The sequence below is a fragment of the Phalacrocorax carbo genome, chromosome Z (assembly GCF_963921805.1).
Source record: "Phalacrocorax carbo chromosome Z, bPhaCar2.1, whole genome shotgun sequence".
NCBI classification, from domain to species: domain Eukaryota; kingdom Metazoa; phylum Chordata; class Aves; order Suliformes; family Phalacrocoracidae; genus Phalacrocorax; species Phalacrocorax carbo.
This window is the reverse complement of record NC_087548.1, coordinates 18,078,735-18,097,978: the sequence shown is the minus strand read 5'-3', so window position 1 is coordinate 18,097,978 and position 19,244 is coordinate 18,078,735. Positions and strand designations below refer to the sequence as shown.

Sequence of the window (19,244 nt, the reverse complement as noted above, 5' to 3'; positions counted from 1 at the left end):
TCCAGGCTTTAAAACTGGTGTGCAATTTTTATTGAGCAGTTTCCCCACCTGCAACAGAGGTTTGTACTCCCAGTACCAGAAGGGAGGACTCCTCTGGGGATGCTCAGTCACCCACGCAGCAATGGGATAACTGGATGTACATCACGCAGGACCCACAGCTTGCAGAGTCTGGCATGTGAAACCCATACATCAGCTAATTGTGCATTTCACAGAATCACAGAATGGCAGGGGTTGAAAGGGACCTCTGGAGATCATCTCATCCAACCCCCCCTGCTTGAGCAGGCACACCCAGAGCAGGGGGCACAGGAACGCGTCCAGGCGGGGTTTGAATGTCTCCAGGGAAGGGACTCCACAGCCTCTCTGCGCACCCTCAAAGAAAAGAAGATTTTTCTCATGTTTAGCTGGAACTTCCTGTGTTCCAACTTGAGCCCATCGCCCTTTATCCTGTCATTGGGCACCACTGAAAGGAGTTCTGGCCCCATCCTCTTGACACCTGAACAAAGCCAGGCCTGTCAGCCTTTCCTCATGAGGGAGATGCTCCACTCCCCTGATCGTCTTGGCAGCTCTCCGCTGGACTTGCTCTAGCAGTTACACATCCTTCTTAAACTGGGGGGCCCAGAACTGGACACAGCACTCCAAATGCGGTCTCACTAGGGCAGAGTAGTGGGGAAGGATAACCTATCTCGACCCGGTGGCCACACTCCTTTTCATGCAGCCCAGGATACCGTTGGCCGCCTTGGCCACAAGGGCACGGTGCTGGCTCAGGTCAGCTTGCTGGCCGCCAGCACCCCCAGGTCCTTCTCAGCAGAGCCACTTTTATTTGCGAAACAACGCCAATGCCCTGAGGTTCGACTCGGCGCGCCCGTGGTGCAACAAAAGGGATGAGGCTGTTGCGGGGGGAGGATGCGGGGCAGGGCAGGGCATCCCATCCCTCGCAAAGCGATTCGGGGGGCCGAGGTCTTGGGCACGCCCGGCGCTCCCCGGCCCGGCCCGCCGCGGGCCTGCGGCAGGACGGGGGGCTCTCGCCGGGGCCGGGGCCCGCCTCCCGTTGCTGGGCAACCGCCCCCTCGCCTCGCCGGGGACCGGCAGCCGTCCTACTCTCACCCGCCGTCTGCAGCGCGCTCCCATTGGCTACCCCTTCGCGGCGCTCGGCTCCCATTGAGCGTCCGCCGCCTCTGCCGCGTTCTCATTGGCGCGCTGCCCTCTGGCCACGCCGCGTCACTTTCTCACACCATTCCCCCCGCCTTCTGAGCCGGCTGCGGGCCGGCCGGTGGGCGGGACCTGGGCGGTGGCAGCTGTGATTGGCGGTGATAGCTGCCGCTCAGAGCGCGGGCCGGTGCCCGGGCGAGGGGCTGTTTAAAGGCGCCGTACACGGGTGCCCCGTGTTTTCCCCCTGCATGCGAGCGGGCGAGAGCGCGGGACAGTGAGCGGCACCTGGAGCCATCGCCTCCGACAGGTGAGGGCGGCTCGGCCACTGGGGCTGGGCGGCGGCCCCTGCCTCTCCCCTCAGCCGCGGCGTGGGGAGGGAACACGCGTGGGACGGCGGGGCTGCGGCACCGCGCGGAGCCGCCCGCGGGGCTTGAGGATGGGGCGGTGTAGCTGGGAGCGGCGCTTTCGATGGGTGCGAGCGCGTGTAAGTAGTGCCTGCAGTGCGGCAAGGGGCGGGGGGGGGGGGGGGGGGAAGAGGGAGTGAAAAAAAAAAAAAGGAAAGAATAAAAAAGAGAAAGAAACACCAAAAAGTGGCGCGTGTGGGTGTCCCCTGCCGTAGGTGTCCGCCCCAACGCCGCGCAGGACGGAGCATCGCCCGGGCGCTGCTTCCCGCCCGGCCCCCGGGGGAAGACCCCGGCTGGGCGACCTGCAGTGGGCAGCTGCTGCGGGGCTCCAGCGTCCCGATTATCCCCCGCTACCGCCTCTCCGTGTCGCAACAGAGGGGCCCACCCAAGCCGGTGAGGGCGGGGCGGGTGTGCCGCCCTGCCCACGCCGCCCCACCATCGCGCGGGGCGAAGGCGGCCGGGGGCTGCCCCCGGGGACGCCACCGCCGCCTTCCGTCGTGGCGTTCGTTGCACGGGTGCGGGCATCCCCACGCCAACCCGCGTTGCTGACGGCGTCGCGGACGCGCGGGCGGGTGGGATGCCCTGGCATCCCCGCGGGTGGGGCGCTGTGGGTGGGTCTTTGCGAATGGATGCGAGGTACCCGCTCGGCGCTTTGGCGGATTTTTACGCGTTTTGCCAGTTTCCCACGTGGGTGCTGTCCAGCCTGCTCAGCGGTGAGCGGGATGCCCGGCTGCCGCGGTCACGCACGGCCCCTGCCGTGGCGAGTCGCAGCGCTCCGGGGAGGTAGTGACCTCTCGTGGCGTGGCGAGCGTCTTGCGCTTGGTACCTGGCAACCTTTGCGCTTTGCGGGGATAACGAGGTGTGGCTAAATGACATCAGATCTGAAGCTGCCAGGTAATTGCTGTTTAACCTCTGAAGAAGAGCCACCTGCAAAGGTTCTTCCCCACGTCCTCCCGAGGCAAAATGCCCAAGGGAGTTATCAAAGGCAACGCCTGTAGCAAATGGGCCGGGGGCTCATTTTGTAACCTGCTGTCAAGTGTCCTGGGCGAGTTAAAAACATAAGCAGGAAATTTAAAAAGTCAATTTATCAACAGAATATTCTCAGGTTTTTAACAAGGCTGCCAGCTGCTGTGAGAGCGCATGTCTGGCAACACTCGCAAAAGCAGTGGCTGTTTGATGCTGCCCTTTCGTTCCCTGCAGAACCCTGAGGGGGCACAAAACAAAGACGGTTTCTCATTTCTTTATATCAAAGCGTTTGGAGTTCTCAGCCTTTTACAAGAAATCATACTTTTGAGCACTCTTCTGTTTTCGGTAAAGACTCGATGCACTGTCGTTTGTGTTTGACTGGGAGGACAAAGGGCTGTTTGTCTTACATCAGGTAAACAGATTTTTTCCTGTAATGACTGACTGACTTATGTCATATGCCCCATTTTCCTCAGTGATCAGAGCAAGCTCACGAGGGGGCGTTTGTCAGTGTGGTACAGCCCAATAGCCCCAGCTGCTGCTACGCTGGGGCTATGGGGTGCGCCGGGTATGACTATACAATGGGAAGAGCCTCCCTGTAGTTGTCTTCTGCAGAAAGTTTTCTGGCAAGAGAACTGCAGTGAGCAATATGAATTAAATACCAATCTCAAAGTCTTGTAAGGAGCAAGCACAGAGCAGAGTGCTTTCCTCAGCCTTCACTGATAACCAAGTCCTCCTGGCACACTGAGTTGCCTAGTAATTTGCTGCCCAGTTAAAAGCCCTGTGGTGGCTACAGGTCTAGTTATGTGCTTCGTGAGTTGCCTCCTCATGTGTGACTTCATTAAAATGAAGGCCCTGGGACCCTGCAGCCTCCAATGCTGAGCTTTCTGGCCCTGTGAGCAGAGGTGAGCTCTGCTCTGGGTACAAGGCTCACCCGCGGGGTGGCTGCCAGACACTGCTGAGCTGGCAGGCGTCTGCCTTTCCTTTTGTCCTCCTTTGAATAAAGTGAGGTGTTTTGTACCAAAAGGAGAGCTGGACCCCAAAGTCCTTTTCCCAGCTGGTACCTCATGATCCCACTGTCAGTGGTGTGTCTTGCATTCATATGGGGAGCTGGAAAGCATCCTCAGTCTCCCCCGCAGTGCCTATGCAGATTTGGGGTAAAATGCAGCTCTCGGAGCAGGTTTTGGACCTCAGCGCTGCTGTGCATCCCCAGGAGATGCGACTTCCTCGTGGTGCTGCCGAGAGGTTACGTGAGCCAGAGCGCCGCGCTCCCTTCCCTGGCTGAGGCTCTAGGGAAGCAGGGGCGGCCACTCCGTTGCTAACAGCATCAACCTGCTGGTGTGCCGTGGCAAATCCTTCACCCTGCCCACCAGCTTTCCAGAGGCAGAAGTTATGACGGGTTTGTTGCTTTTTTGTTTTTGCAGTCCACCTAGTTTAAAACAAGAGATGGCACCGCTCACCATGGTGAATAGAGGAATTGAGAAATTTTAAAAACAAAATGCAAATAGAAGTGAGGTGCCACCAGGATGGAGTTGCCCGTGGACAGGGGTTGTCAAAAAAAAGCCAAAAAAAACCCAAACCGGGAATTTTAGGTGCTGGGGGGTTTTAAGTTTTTTATTGTTGGCTTTTTGTTTGTCTGTTTTGCGTGCGTGGTGCTGCCGGGGTTTATCCGGCAAGGTAGTTAAGGCAACGACACTGCCAACGCCCCGAGGTGACGCCGCTGGGGGTGCGGGCGGGCTGGGCCCGATCCTGGCCCTGCCGGCACCGCCGCGGACGGGGCGGGCTCCCCGCGCCTGCGCACTCCCCGCCCGCCCGGGACGCCGCGGCGCGCATGCGCGGGCTGCCGCGCCGGCAGCCGGCGATGGGATTTCGCAGTGTGTGAGGGCCCGGGGCGGTGGCGCGCGGCGGGGGGAGGGCGGCGGGCGGTCCTCGCGCTCCGGTGGCCCCGTGCTGCGGGTGGGACGCGGCGTGACCCCCCCCACGCGCCACCCCGGTGGCGCCTCGCCGACTCCCCGGCCGGGTCACGGCTAACCTTGAGGCGTTTTTGGGCGGGGTGGGGTGTGCCCGGCGCCCTCGGGCGGGGACGGGCGGCGGTCGCCTGAGGTGAGGGGCTTCGTGACAGGGTCCCGGGGAAAGAGATCCCGGTGGGCCACGAGACGCGGACGAGCGGACTCGATGGGGTGGGCTCGGGCGGCGGGCGGGTACGCGGGCACCGGGAAATGGGCTGGTTTTGCTTAAAATCGCGGTGTCGCGCTGGGCGGCGCTTCGGCGGGCGGCTCTGAACAGCTGTTTTCTCCCGTTTCCACGCTTTAATATGAATAAAGGCTGCAAGAGAAATACTTAAAAAATTAATAGGTTATTTTAGGTACCTCATAGGTGTGGCTGGAGCTTTGTTAGAGGCAATCAAAATGAATGGCGAGCTGTGTGCACTTCCTGCAGGGTTTACACAAGACTGTGCCTGTAACAGAAAACATACTTAATCTTTCCTAAGGCTTGTCTTTATATGCATCCTGTAAACTCCTGGTTCCTGCAGAGAGGCGTTACTCCTTACGCAGCTCTGCGTGCCTTTATGGGAGGCATTGGGTAAGGTCAGCGTGGCGGCTCTTGCGGCTGGGCACAGAAGGGCAGGTGCTGAGCAGGAGTGCGGGATGGTGCCTCTCTGGGCAGTACGGATAGCCCTGAAGGAATAGGATGTGGTATATCCTAGAGGGTAGCAAGCCCTCAAATGTAGTGACAGTAAAGTTATGGGGTTATCCTAAGAGAACTCGGTTTATCAGAGTGAACCATTGTGTGTTCGTCTCAGCCTTTGAAATATTCCTCCAGGCCTGGAATTAGGGGTTCCAGTGTTCTGGAATGACAAAACAGAGTATGCTTAAAACAAACAAACAAAAAAAAACACAGAAAAAAATTCTGGTGTCTTTGTTGCATTTATAAACAAAATGGAGCAGCCTAGATGATTTTGTTTAAAAATAATTTTGAAAAGCCCTGGCCTGTGTTAGGGCAGAGATTTCCTGGTAAGAATAAGTTTTAAACTTCTCAACTAGCAACATTTAAAAAAAAAAATCCAATGTTTCTACCTTGGTTGTGTAAAATTGAGACTTTGCATATAAGGAAAAGTAGAATCATGAACATTAATTTCTGAAACACTTAACGCTTGTTAAGCCTGCATTTTGCTTCAGTGAAATAACTTGGGCATAAGTGACATCTGTTCATCCCCAGTACTGAATTTTGTATTTTCACTTAAAAGTACCTCTAAGTTTTGTAACATTTTATATTGATGTTTACAGTAGGCTCAGGCCAAAGTCTCCCTGGAGTCAAAGGCTTGCCTTCTGCAAATTACCTTGTACAATATCTGATATTTAAACTTTTTCTATAATCCCACAGAAAATGAAAGTAGGTCTCAAAATGGATGTGAATTAATCAGCTCTTTTTGTGGTTTTCTTTTTTTTTTTTCTTAAAGATCTACCACAATGCCTGGGTCTCTTCCAGTGAATGCCGAGTCCTGTTGGCCCAAAGATGTGGGAATTGTTGCACTGGAAATATATTTTCCCTCTCAGTATGTTGACCAGACAGAGCTGGAGAAGTATGATGGTGTGGATGCTGGGAAGTACACCATTGGGCTAGGCCAGTCAAAGATGGGCTTCTGCTCCGACCGGGAGGATATTAATTCTCTCTGCTTGACTGTGGTTCAGAAGCTTATGGAGAGGAACAGCCTTTCCTATGATTGTATTGGGAGATTAGAAGTTGGAACGGAGACGATAATTGATAAATCAAAATCTGTGAAGACTGTCCTGATGCAGCTTTTTGAAGAATCTGGTAACACGGATGTAGAAGGGATTGACACCACCAACGCGTGCTATGGAGGCACTGCTGCTCTTTTTAATGCTGTTAATTGGATTGAGTCCAGTTCTTGGGATGGTAAGTTCAGCGTATCTTCCTGAAAAGTTACATCATCCTTTTGTCTGGGGTTGTTTGCCTTATAATGACTATGTTCAGGTTTAACTATGTAAAACCCAGAAGGTAAACTACTTTTCTTCAGAAGTCTTTCTTAAATGCTCTGGGCATTCACCACTAGTTCAAGTACTGCAAAAAGTAATGACATGGGTAATAATCACTGGTCTTTTCCTGTAAATTTTGGTGGCTGCCAAGAAATGGAAATTTGGGGGAAAAGTCAGGATTGAAGAGACTTTTAATCTTGGGGTCATCTCGTCTATAACCAAAGTCTAAAAATTGCAGACAGATATGAGAATGTGCTAGGGTCTTGCCTATTTCTCATGGTTACTTGTGTGTGTTTCTGACAGGACGCTATGCACTTGTTGTTGCTGGAGACATAGCTGTGTATGCCACTGGAAATGCCAGACCAACAGGTGGAGCTGGTGCTGTTGCTATGCTGGTTGGTCCAAATGCACCGTTAATTTTTGAGAGAGGTTAGTCCTGTGAGAAAACAAATACTGCTCAGCCAGATAACGGGGGATGGGCTGCAGAGAGATCCGGTTTTTTGTGGGTTGCTGGAGGGCTGGGTTAACTCATACTAACATCAGAAATGGTGCTTTGCCTCCTCCTCTGGGCTAACTCGGCCAAGTCCTGTTATAGGAGGCAGCGAGAAACAATTAGAGATGCTCCTGTCTGTTTATTTCCTTGGGGATCCTCCAATAAAATTGACAAAGAATGGACCAGAGCTGAAAAACACAGTGCTCTACTTCCAAGGCAAAATTATTAAAGTAATTTGTGTTTGTTATGCTCAGTCCAACTGTACTTAACAGGCAGTTGAGAACAGTGTGAAATGTTACTTGAAAGGGCCTGAAGTGCTGTGAAAACCTGCTTGACTGCAGCCAGATATTGCTTGTTTACCCATGTGTGTTTAGTGATGTATTCAAACTGACCCAAAGCAGCTAATAAAACAATTTTCAACTTTTGTCAATTTATGTCCATCAGGGTTGCGTGGAACCCACATGCAGCATGCGTACGACTTCTATAAACCAGACATGGTCTCTGAATATCCTGTAGTTGATGGCAAACTATCTATACAGTGCTACCTCAGTGCGCTAGATCGCTGCTATACAGTCTATCGCAACAAAATCCATGCCCAGTGGCAAAAGGGTATGTATCTTCACCTGATGATACTGCAAGACCTGGCAAATACTGGAATGTGTAACTACATGGACAATGTATTTTCAGGTTTCAGCATCCAACCTAAAGAGTAGTATACAGTCCCTTTCTTTGTGCTTGTGTGTTCTGAGGCAATTGAAATGTTGGCTTTCTCCTGTAAGACTGTCTAATTTCTGTTCTGGTATGGTGAAGTACCTGACTGTCAATAAGGCATCGCCTCTACAGGCTTTTGTTGGCATAATGTATAATACCTTGCTTAAAAGCATGTCATTCCCTGCTCTGCCGAGGCTGTTAAGATACTGAGGTGAATATTTATGTTATATAATGATACTGAATTTTTTTTTTTTGCCCTATATGTTTAGTAATTGCTTCACTCATATTAAGCACAGGTGTGAAGATTAGATAGTTAAATGAAGCAGATTATTTATTATGTCAAAATGCTGGGTAGAAATATGGAGATTTTGTTAAGTTTATAGTTTTTTCTTTTAGAAGAAGGGGAAGCGTTCTTAATTGGTGCACAAGACCAGTAAAACCCCCCAATTTTTAAACTGAAGTAGCAGCAGTGTTCTAAATGACCTTGACAGCAATAGACAGTCTTAAGGTTGTCTCTTGTTTGCTGACGTGTTACAATGACTGGTATCCTGCCATTACCCTATTTTTATTTTCATAGTTGAAGTGAGTACTAAACATAATTTGTAACACAATGTTTCTGCCACTTCCAGAGGGGACAGACAGACGTTTCACCTTGAATGACTTTGGATTCATGATCTTTCATTCTCCCTACTGTAAACTGGTACAGAAGTCTGTGGCTAGGCTATTGCTGAATGATTTTCTCAGTGACCAGAACCCAGAAACAGCAAACAGTGTTTTCAGTGGTCTGGAAGCTTTCAGGTGAGAACGGCTGCTGTCCTCCTTATTCATGTAGCCTTAATTTGTTAAACATCCAAGGGGTGTTTTTTACTTTCTGCTATCTTAGTGACTGTTTCTGAACTTTACTTATTTTTTGTTGATAGGGATGTAAAACTCGAAGATACATACTTTGACAGAGATGTGGAAAAAGCTTTTATGAAAGCCAGTGCAGAGCTCTTCAATCAGAAAACCAAAGCTTCGTTACTTGTATCGAATCAGAATGGAAATATGTATACCCCTTCAGTCTATGGTTGCCTTGCCTCTCTTCTAGCCCAGTAAGCATAACATTGGAACAAAAGTCATAGCTTTTCATATGTAGGGTCATAAAAGGTTTTTGTTTTGGCAAACATTTTCTTCCTAGATTGCCAATAAAAAACTACTACAAAAATGTTCTGCACACACAATCAGTTCAGGTGGCAAGCAGATTCAAAACTTCTGTGTCAGAAGCTGATCTGAAACAGCTCCTTACTGCCTTCCAAAGTAGGATCTTACCTGTAAGGTGGTGTCTTAGAGAAAAAAAAAAAGGAAAAAACAAAGCAAACCCACTGCGGAAAAGAGAATCAGAATGCCTTCTCTGTTGCACTACAGTATGCAAAGCCAAATTAAATTTAGTATTTACTTTATAATTTTCTCCTTTTTTTTTGCAATGACAGACTTCTACAAAATCATGTTGAGTTTAAATATCTCTTGGATCCTTTTTTCTTTATTCTGACTTTGCCTTTCAAGATGCGGTTGTTCATTTTAGGATTTAGGTCACTTAAGAATGAAAACTGGCTGCTTTCTAGAGAATCATATCCTGGGCATTTCTTTGCTCTGTTTCGTTTAGGCAGCTTTGAAACTCATCACATAGCAGCAGTATTTGAAATGGTGTCTTTAAGGCATCATTTATGCACAGAGCATACTAAGTGTGTATTATAGTCAATACAATTTGCAGGCTGCTTTTCCTAAGCTAGCTGCAGTTTCTGTTTATTTAAAATTGGCACCTTGGCTTAATTCTCACTTTATACAACTGTTGCTTGATTTGCAGGTACTCCCCAGAGCAGCTCGCGGGGCAGAGAATCAGTGTGTTCTCATATGGCTCTGGTTTTGCTGCTACACTGTATTCCATCAGAGTTACGCAGGATGCTACTCCTGGTGAGTGAAAGGAAGAGATGTTAATTAGCTGCCTTGCACAGCTCACCTCTAAATGCATTGTTACACTATGCACTATACCCTTAATGCTTTACACAGTACTTACACACTGTAATTAACCCTCAGAATGATGTCTAATGATGGTAATGTTAAGATGTTCCAGCTCCAGGGAACACTTAAGTGTCTCCTTGGGCAAATAAATAATTTTCAAACTCTGTTAATGTTTTGATTGAGTAAGTGGGAATGTTTTTAAATGACTAAAAAGCTTCTGTAATGCAAGATATTTTGAATGGACTTGAAATGTTACCATGCTAGTGTGCAGTTCTCAGCACTGGGCTACCTTACATTGCGGTTTTCTATTGTAGGCTCTGCACTGGACAAAATAACTGCCAGCCTTTCTGATCTCAAAACAAGACTTGACTCAAGAAAATGCATTGCACCTGATGTCTTTGCTGAAAACATGAAGATTAGGCAGGAAACACATCATTTGGGTAAGAACTTCATAAATAGAAATCATTCCTACTCATACAACAAAATGCTCATCGCTTGATTCACATGAGTTTAAATGATTAGGCTGTAGAATGATGGAAGAGACCTACTGTTGTGGTTTAGCGGCAGCTCAGCCCCACACAGCCGCTCGCTCACTCCCCCACCGGTAGATGGGGGAGAGAATCAGAAGGGTAACGCTTGTGGGTTGGGATAAGAACAGTTTAATCATTAAAATTAAAAGAAACAACAGTAGAAATGCAATGTAAAGGAGCACAACGAGAGGCGCAAAGCCCCGGGGGAGGGGGGAAGGGAGGGGAGAGGGGGAACGAACTGCTGGAACAAACCGCACGCGCCGCAGCCGCTCGCCGCCCGCCGACCCGACGCCGCGCGCTCCCGAGCCGCAACTGCCCCCCCTCAATATACTGGTCATGGTGTCACGTGGTACGGAATGAACCTGCCATTGGCCAGTTGGGGTCAGCCGCCCCCCGCCATGGCCCTGCCCCTCCCAGCCCCCCCTGCCACGCGGCAGAGCTGGAAAGGTAGCCGACCCCCACAGTGAGGAGAATTAACCCCTTCTCAGCCAAAACCAGCACATTCTCCACCCCTTATTCCATACCATTTACACCATGCCCAGGTCCCATATGATGCAATACAACCGTACCAACCACCACTCCTCCCCTTCCCATCCTTTAACATAATACACAGACATCATTCCCTTAGTTCATGGACCTTCCCTGTAAAATGTCCATACAAATGTCCATTGAGTTCACCCAGTCCATGACTCTGGGCTCCATCTGTTGTATCAGTCTTTCAGGGTGGGAGAGATGGTGTGTGGCGTTGGGTTGCTGCATACCGAGTCAGTCATTGTTCCATCACTGTTGCATGGCTTGTTTCATAGTTTGTCTGCCACGGGTTGGGAGGCTCGTACTCTGATATCATTGATACAACACAGAGGTGACACACAATATTATATAGCAGTTCACATTGTGCCATTCAGTTCATTGACTGTTTTCGCCCAAAATCAAATCCCCTTGAGGCACACATCGGACTTCTCCATCCTCCCGCACCACCCAACAAGTGCACCCAGGTCCTCGAGCAAAAGCAATCCCACGAATGGGTTTGCCTTTGCCAGAGGCAGGAAGAACCCAGACTGTTTTTCCCAGCATAATTTTTGTGTGCACTACAGGGACTCTATCCCCTTCCACAGTATGTAGGGTTTCTGACTGGGCAGGGCCAGCTCGGTTGGCAGATCCCCTCGTGTTGACTAACCACGTGGCTTTTGCTAAATGTGTATCCCAGTGCCTGAATGTCCCACCCACCCATTGCTCTCAGTGTAGTTTTTAACAGTCCATTGTACTGTTCAATTTTCCCAGAGGCTGGTGCATTATAGGGGATGTGATACACCCACGCAATGCCATGCTCTCTGGCCCAGGTGTCTATGAGGTTGTTTCGGAAATGAGTCCTGTTGCCTGACTCAGTTCTCTCTGGGGTGCCATGTCGCCACAGGACTTGTTTCTCAAGACCCAGGATAGTGTTCCGGGCAGTGGTGTGGGGGACAGGATATGTTTCCAGCCAGCCAGTCGTTGCTTCTACCATTGTAAGCACATGGTGCTTGCCTTGGTGGTTTTGTGGGAGTGTGATACAGTCAATTTGCCAGGCCTCCCCATATTTATATTTCAGCCACCATCCCCCATACCACAGAGGCTTTACCCGCTTCGCTTACTTGATTGCAGCACATGTGTCACATTCATGGATAACCTGTGCAATAACATCCATGGTCAAGTCCACCCCTCGATCACGAGCCCACCTGTATGTTGCATCTCTCCCTTGATGGCCTGAGGTGTCATGGGCCCACTGAGCTAGAAAAAATTCACCCTTATGTTGCCAGTCCAGATCCACCTGCTGGTTGTTCTGATGTTCTTCAGTGGCCCAACTCTTGGGGACGTGAGCATCCACATGACTCACCTTTACAACCAGGTTCTCTACCCGGGCAGCAATATCTTGCCACAATGTGACAGCCCAGATGGGTTTGCCTCTGCGCTGCCAGTTGCTTTGCTTCTACTGCTGCAGCCAGCCCCACAGGGCATTTGCCACCATCCAGGGGTCAGTATAGAGATAGAGCACTGGCCGCTTTTCCCGTTCAGCGCTGTCTAAGGCCAGCTGGATGGCCTTTACCTCTGCAAACTGGCTCGATTCACCTTCTCCTTCAGCAGTTCCTGCTACTTGTTGTGTAGGAGTCCATACAGCAGCCTTCCATCTCCGATGCTTTCCCACAAGGCAACAGGACCCATGAGTGAACAGGGCATATTGCTTCTCATTTTCTGGCAGTTTGTTATAGAGTGGGGCTTCTTCAGCACGTGTCACCTCCTCCTCTGGTGATAATCCAAAGTCTTTGCCTTCTGGCCAGTCCATGATCACTTCCAAGATTCCTGGGCGACTGGGGTTTCCTCCTCAAGCCCGCTGGGTGATCAGTGCAACCCGTCTACTCCATGTAGCATCAGTTGCATGGTGTGTGGAGGGAACCTTTCCTTTGAACATCCAGCCCAGCACTGGCAGTCGGGGTGCCAGGAGCAGCTGTGCCTCAGCACTAACCACTTCTGAAGCAGCTCGAACCCCTTCATATGCTGCCAATATCTCTTTTTCAGTTGGAGTATAGTGGGCTTCGGACCCTCTGTATCCCCAACTCCAAAACCCTAGGGGTCGACCTCGGGTCTCCTCGTGTGCTTTCTGCCAGAGGCTCCAGGCAGGGACATTCTCCCCGGCTGCAGTGTAGAGCACATTTTTTACATCTTGTCCTGCCCGGACTGGCCCAAGAGCTACTGCATGGACTATTTCTCGTTTAATCTGTTCAAAGGCTTGTTGTTGCTCAGGGCCCCATTTGAAATCATTCTTTTTCCGGGTCACTTGATAGAGAGGGCTTACGATCAGACTGTAATTTGGAATATGCGTTCTCCAAAAACTCACAACGCCCAAGAAAGCTTGTGTTTCCTTTTTGCTAGTTGGTGGAGACATGGCTGCTATTTTGTTCATCACAGCCATTGGAATCTGGCGACAACCATCTTGCCATTTGATTCCTAAGAACTGGATTTCTCATGCGGGTCCCTTCACCTTACTTTGTTTTATGGCAAAACCAGCTTTCAGGAAGATTTGGACTATTTTCTTAACTTTCTCAAAATGTTCTTCTGCTGTGTTGCCCCACACAATGATGTCATCAACGTCTTATAGGTGTTCCGAAGCTCCACCCTGTTCCAGTACAGTCTGGATCAGTCCATTACAAATGGCAGGGCTGTGTTTCCACCCCTGGGGCAGTCGATTCCAGGTGTACTGGACGCCCCTCCAAGTGAAAGCAAACTGTGGCCTGCATTCTGCTGCCAGAGGGATAGAGAAGAATGCATTAGCAATATCAGTTGTGGCATACCACTTGGCTGCCTTTGACTCCAGTTCGTATTGAAGTTCTAGCATGTCTGGCACAGCAGCTCTCAACAGTGGAGTGACTTCATTCAGGCCACGATAGTCTACTGTTGTCTCCACTCTCCATTAGACTTCTGCCCGGTCATATGGGACTATTAAATGGTGAGCAGGTCTTACGGATCACGCCTTGGCTCTCCAGTCAGTGAATAAGCTCATGGGTGGGAATCAGAGAGTCTCTGTTGGTGCGATATTGCTGCCGGTGCACTCTTGTGGTGGCGATTGGCACCTGTTGTTCTTTGACCTTCAGCAACCCCACAACAGAAGGGTCCTTCGAGAGACTGGGCAAGGCAGACAGCTGTTTAATTTCCTCCGTCTCCAAGGCAGCTACACCAAAAGCCCACTTGTACCCTTTTGGGTCCTTGAAATACCCTCTCCTGAGATAGTCTATGCCAAGGATGCACGGAGCCTCCGGGCCAGTCACGATGGGGTGCTTTTGCCACTCATTCCCAGTTAGGCTCACTTTGGCCTCCAGTACAGTTAGCTCTTGGGATCCCCCTGTCACTCCAGCAATGCTGATGGGTTCTGCCCCTATATAGTTTGATGGCATTAAGGTGCACTGTGCGCCGGCGTCCACTAAAGCTTTATACTCCTGTGGGTCGGACGTGCCAGGCCATCGGATCCACACAGTCCAGTAAGCCCGGTTATCCCTTTCCTCCACCCGGCTGGAGGCAGGGCCCCTCTAGTCCTGATCATGGCAGTCACAACTCACTTCCTGTAAATGTGAATCAGGAGTCCCTCTATTATGCTTAGAAATAAAATCAGCGCTTCTACTCCTCTGTCTGGGGACTTGCTTGCTGGAAACTGGAGCAGCAGCTTTCCTGGAAGAGCCTCCCTGAGTGACTGTTCTTCCTTGCAGTTCATGTACTTGTGCCTGTAGGGTCGAGGTAGGCTTGCCATCCCACCTCATCATGTCCTCTCCGTGGTCACGCAGGTAGAACCATAGGGTGGCCCGTGGTGTGTATCCCCTTCTTTGAGCCAAAGGACGCTTATTCCCAACAGCTGAGACACTGCTCTGTCGAGGTGGGGAGTAGGACAGATCTTCTCTGAGTTGCTGGACCTCTTGGGATAGTTTCTCCACAGCAGAGACAAGTGAGAAAGAGATATTTGCTTCATAATCCCGGAGTCTATCAATCACCTCTGCCACCGTTGGTGTCTCGTCATCTTTCCAGGACATCACTGCCAATGAGTTTGTATGTGAAGATGGTGCGCTCCGTACAAACTTCTGCCACATGGGTTGTGTGCACTCGGCTTCATCTGGATCTTTGGATGACCGTTGATCATCCAGGTCACCATAAATCACCTCAAACACAGCTAATTCCCTTAGATACTGGATGCCTTTCTCCATAGTTGTCCATTTTCCTGGGCGATATGTAACATCTTCTTTAAAGGGATACCTTTCCTTCACTCCAGACAGGAGTCGCCTCCAGAGGCTGAGGGCTTGTGTTTTTTTTCCAATTGCTTTGTCAACGCCCCCTTCCCCAGAAAGGGATCCCAATTGTTTGGCTTCTTTTCCCTCTAGTTCCAGGCTACTGGCCCCATTCTCCCAGCATCGGAGCAGCCAGGTGACAATGTGCTCACCTGAACGAGGGCTACAATCTTTTCGCATATCTCGCAACTCGCTCAGGGACAGGGATCGGGTGGTCTCTATTTCATTTATTACTTCTTCCTCCTCTCCCCGCGATGGCCCTGGTTCTTCATCATCCCGTTCTAGACAAGTTGATGTCCGCTTCCAATATTTTGTCTTGTGTATGGGGGCAACTGATACTGGTACGGGTTTATTTTCTGAGCCAGCTCCAGTACTTGTTGTGGGGGTTTGAGTGGCTGCAGTGCCTGTCGTCAGGGCTGGAGTGGCTGCAGTGCCAGTCACTTTGCATTTCAATCCAGAGACATTCTCTTCCCCCTGGGGGCACTGAATACTCTTGAGCAGGGCTCGGTACACATGGGCGAGACCCCAGCACTTTGCAGTTATCTGTGTCTCTCTGGAGTTCCCAGCATAACAACATACTTTCTCCAAATATTCTACTAGTTTTTTAGGATTCTGCACTTGTTCGGGGGTGAAACTCCAAAACACTGGGGGTGCCCACTGCCCTAGGTATTTGCCCATGCTATCCCACATGCCCTGCCACTCGTAACTATCAAGCCTCGGGGCAGATTTCTGGGTGATATTCTTAAGTTGCTTAGTCAAAACCAAAACAACCTGCCCAAAAACTAACAATAAGTGCACCTTAACCACCCAAGGATGTTCAAGATATAAAAACGTTGTTGTAACAAAGGCACAGACATCATAGAACAAAGTTGCAAAGGTACAATTCTGTATTTCCTCCATATAAAATCTCTCAGAGGAGGAGGTAGAATTGCTAATTGCCTCAACAAGGTGGTATCCGAAGTACAGTAACGGTTTCAGCAAAAACCCCAAATCCCAGATAAAGCTGAAAACGAGTGTTTGTGTAACAAATCTTGTAGGCAAAACGTTACTAATCACAGCAGAACACAGCAGACTCAACAAACCAACACCGATCTTTAACACCAACTGCAAAAAGGACAACATGGTGCTGGGACCAGCAGCTGTTGTTATCTCCAACCCTTGAGCCCCACGTTGGGCGCCAAAAAGACTGTCGTGGTTTAGCGGCAGCTCAGCCCCACACAGCCGCTCGCTCACTCCCCACCGGTAGATGGGGGAGAGAATCAGGAGGGTAACGCTCGTGGGTTGGGATAAGAACAGTTTAATCATTAAAATTAAAAGAAACAACAGTAGAAATGCAATGTAAAGGAGCACAACGAGAGGCGCAAAGCCCTGGGGGAGGGGGGAAGGGAGGGGAGAGGGGGAACGAACTGCTGGAACAAACCGCACGCGCCGCAGCCGCTCGCCGCCCGCCGACCCGACGCCGCGCGCTCCCGAGCCGCAACTGCCCCCCCTCAATATACTGGTCATGGTGTCACGTGGTACGGAATGAACCTGCCATTGGCCAGTCGGGGTCAGCCGCCCCCCGCCATGGCCCTGCCCCTCCCAGCCCCCCCTGCCACGCGGCAGAGCTGGAAAGGTAGCCAACCCCCACAGTGAGGAGAATTAATCCCTTCTCAGCCAAAACCAGCACACCTACCCTTTCTACTTCTCAATGGCTTGTGTTCATTAGAAATGAATGAGTGAAATGAAAATGCAGACTCTTTTTTAACTTCCTTGCTCTGTCCGAACTGCAATGGCCTGTCTTGTCTAAAACCCTCACCAGGCACCAACTAACAGTGTGTTACTGTGGTTTTTTTTTACAGCCAACTATATTCCCCAGTGTTCAGTAGAAGATCTCTTTGAGGGAACATGGTACCTTGTGCGTGTAGATGAAAAACACAGGAGAACTTATGCACGGCGTCCACTTATGGGTGATGGACCTCTGGAAGCAGGAGTTGAAGTTGTCCACCCAGGCGTTGTTCATGAGGTGAACACTCGGCGCTCTTTTAAAGTTTGATATAAATGGTGGAATGGTTTATATGTTTGTCTTAGCATGTGCATGTATGTTAAAAGAGGAAGCAGTTATATTAAATACTTTGTTAACATATGTAACATGCAAGCCAGAAGTAAAAAAATTTGAACATGGGTTTTAAAAAGTACATGTCATAACAAGAATGAAACAAGACCAAACTGGCTGTCTTCACGTAATCAGTTTGCATGGAGCATGAGCAATTTGACTGACTTAAGACCGAGCCGTCCAGCATAGCATGAATGTTGTTTGAGAGTTGGAGTAGCCATGAAGTGTGAATGTCTGTGAACTAGAAAACTGTATTTAATAATTTTTTTCCCTTCTTCTTAGCACATCCCAAGCCCTGCTAAGAAAGTGCCAAGAATCCCTGCAACAACAGAATCTGAAGGCGTTACTGTTGCCATTTCCAATGGGGAACATTAAGATACCTCTGTGAGGTGGGGATGAAACACGGTGTGAGGGTAGGGTGAGAGGGAGAGCAGAAGGATTGCAGTAGTGCTGAAGCTTCAGTGTACAGTAGTATTTCACTGCAGCATGGAAAAACTGTTTAAGCTCCTTGAAAAGATTTGTTATAATACGGTGTGGTGATATTTATACTATTAAGAACACTAAAATCATTAATATACTGGAGATAGAGAGACTTGCCAGGGGATGTGTGGGTTCCTAAATGTGTCTGAATTTTTCTAATTGCTGAGTACTAGCTGTAGTCTATTACAAGGTCTTTGTACATAGGGTAAAACCAGAATCTTCTGCTTGCTCTTTCCATGTAAAATGACTTGAAACCTACACTGTTAACCTCTACTTGTACTCAAGTGTGTGGCAAAATAGTCCAAGCTTTTAATGTTAGGGTTCTCAGTGCCTTGACAGTAAGCAGTCAATCTCCTGAACCAGTACTGCACTTCTTCTCTTTCCCTTTAACGCCTTCCCTTTCTCCTCCCAGTCTACCTCCCATCACCCCATTGCTTTGGGAGAGGTATAGAACCAGATAACACTCATTGCTGGAATAGAATGTCTGTGCCCTGTCAAAATGACTGGATCAAGAACGGCTAGACTCACAGGTGGCTTTCTTCCAAGAAACTCTGAGACCCCCTGTGTTATTTACTATGGAATTCCTCCTAACATCCATATTATGTGTCTTACACCTCTATTAGAAATCACAGCAGCCTGGGAGGAAAAAGGAAAAAAGAGAGGTAGCAATTTTTTTTCCCTAAGGAACAAAAAGGCTGTAATTCTTGGGTTCGTTCATTTGGCACCTTTCAGGATTGTTTAGTAGAAGTATTTAAGGCAGCAGCATTTTCAAATAAAACCTCTAGATATTATGAAGCTGCTTCAACTGGCAAATGAAGGGAGGAGGATCGCTTTGTCTGGAGCTCTGGCCTCTCGCTATTCTTTATATAATAAATTTCTAAAAGACTATTTCTAACTTTGAATTTGGCTTTGTACTTTGAAGTCCTTTTTCACTATTGGTATTATCGTAGCAATGGTTTGGTTTTGGGTTTTTTTAATCCTTTTCCCCCCAACATGCAAGCTAAAAGCTATCCGTTTTGCAAGTGGTAGATACACAGTGCTAATGGGGAGTCCATTCTGGTGGATTTTTAAAGCCCAGATTGGAAATGAACTATGACATGAGCCTTGTAAGCTTGTAATATATATTTAAGTTGAGCTAATGTACAGAATTAAGTTTTGTTGAATTTTATTTCATTGCTAATTCTAGAAAGCTACATTATCTAGTATATGCTACTATCTAGTAGCAAAAACTGATTCGTCTATTAAATTACAGGGTTTTCTGTGTGTAATTAAGTGTTTGTATTATCTGTCACTCACTAGGATTTGATAACTTGCTGTATTTGTACAGTCAAGCCTTGGTAAAATTGTTGTTTATTATGAATTGATGAGTACTAATCTGTTTGTTCTGCTGAAAACGATGGAGCATTGATGCATGATGATAGTGTTTGCAAGTATTTTGGTTTAGGTTGCCCTTGTGAAACTTACCTTGGCACCAGGAAAACAAATTGCCATGGAACAAGGTCCATTGCTGGCAGTGGACAAGCCAAGAAGTGAGCTACTGGCACAAAGTTAACCACAGGGACCTCACAGTCTGTGAGGCTGATCCTTTATTAAAATAAAGTTTGAGATATTTGAAACA

General features: G+C 49.0%; 1 protein-coding gene across 2 annotated transcripts; it reads left to right on the top strand.

The window, feature by feature from the left end:
* Positions 1 to 1,329: 1,329 nt before the first annotated feature.
* Positions 1,330 to 19,244, top strand: HMGCS1 (3-hydroxy-3-methylglutaryl-CoA synthase 1). 2 transcript variants are annotated; one of them, XM_064439498.1, is made up of 10 exons: positions 1,330 to 1,456; positions 5,977 to 6,434; positions 6,818 to 6,943; positions 7,452 to 7,616; positions 8,348 to 8,516; positions 8,639 to 8,809; positions 9,562 to 9,668; positions 10,031 to 10,156; positions 16,893 to 17,056; positions 17,429 to 19,244. In XM_064439498.1, the coding sequence occupies exons 2-10, from the start codon at positions 5,987 to 5,989 to the stop codon at positions 17,519 to 17,521; spliced, it is 1,569 nt and encodes a 522-aa protein (XP_064295568.1). In that variant the 5' UTR covers positions 1,330 to 1,456; positions 5,977 to 5,986; the 3' UTR covers positions 17,522 to 19,244. The 2 variants fall into 2 exon arrangements, with proteins under 2 accessions (XP_064295568.1, XP_064295567.1); XM_064439497.1 differs by lacking the exon at positions 1,330 to 1,456 and adding an exon at positions 4,374 to 4,394.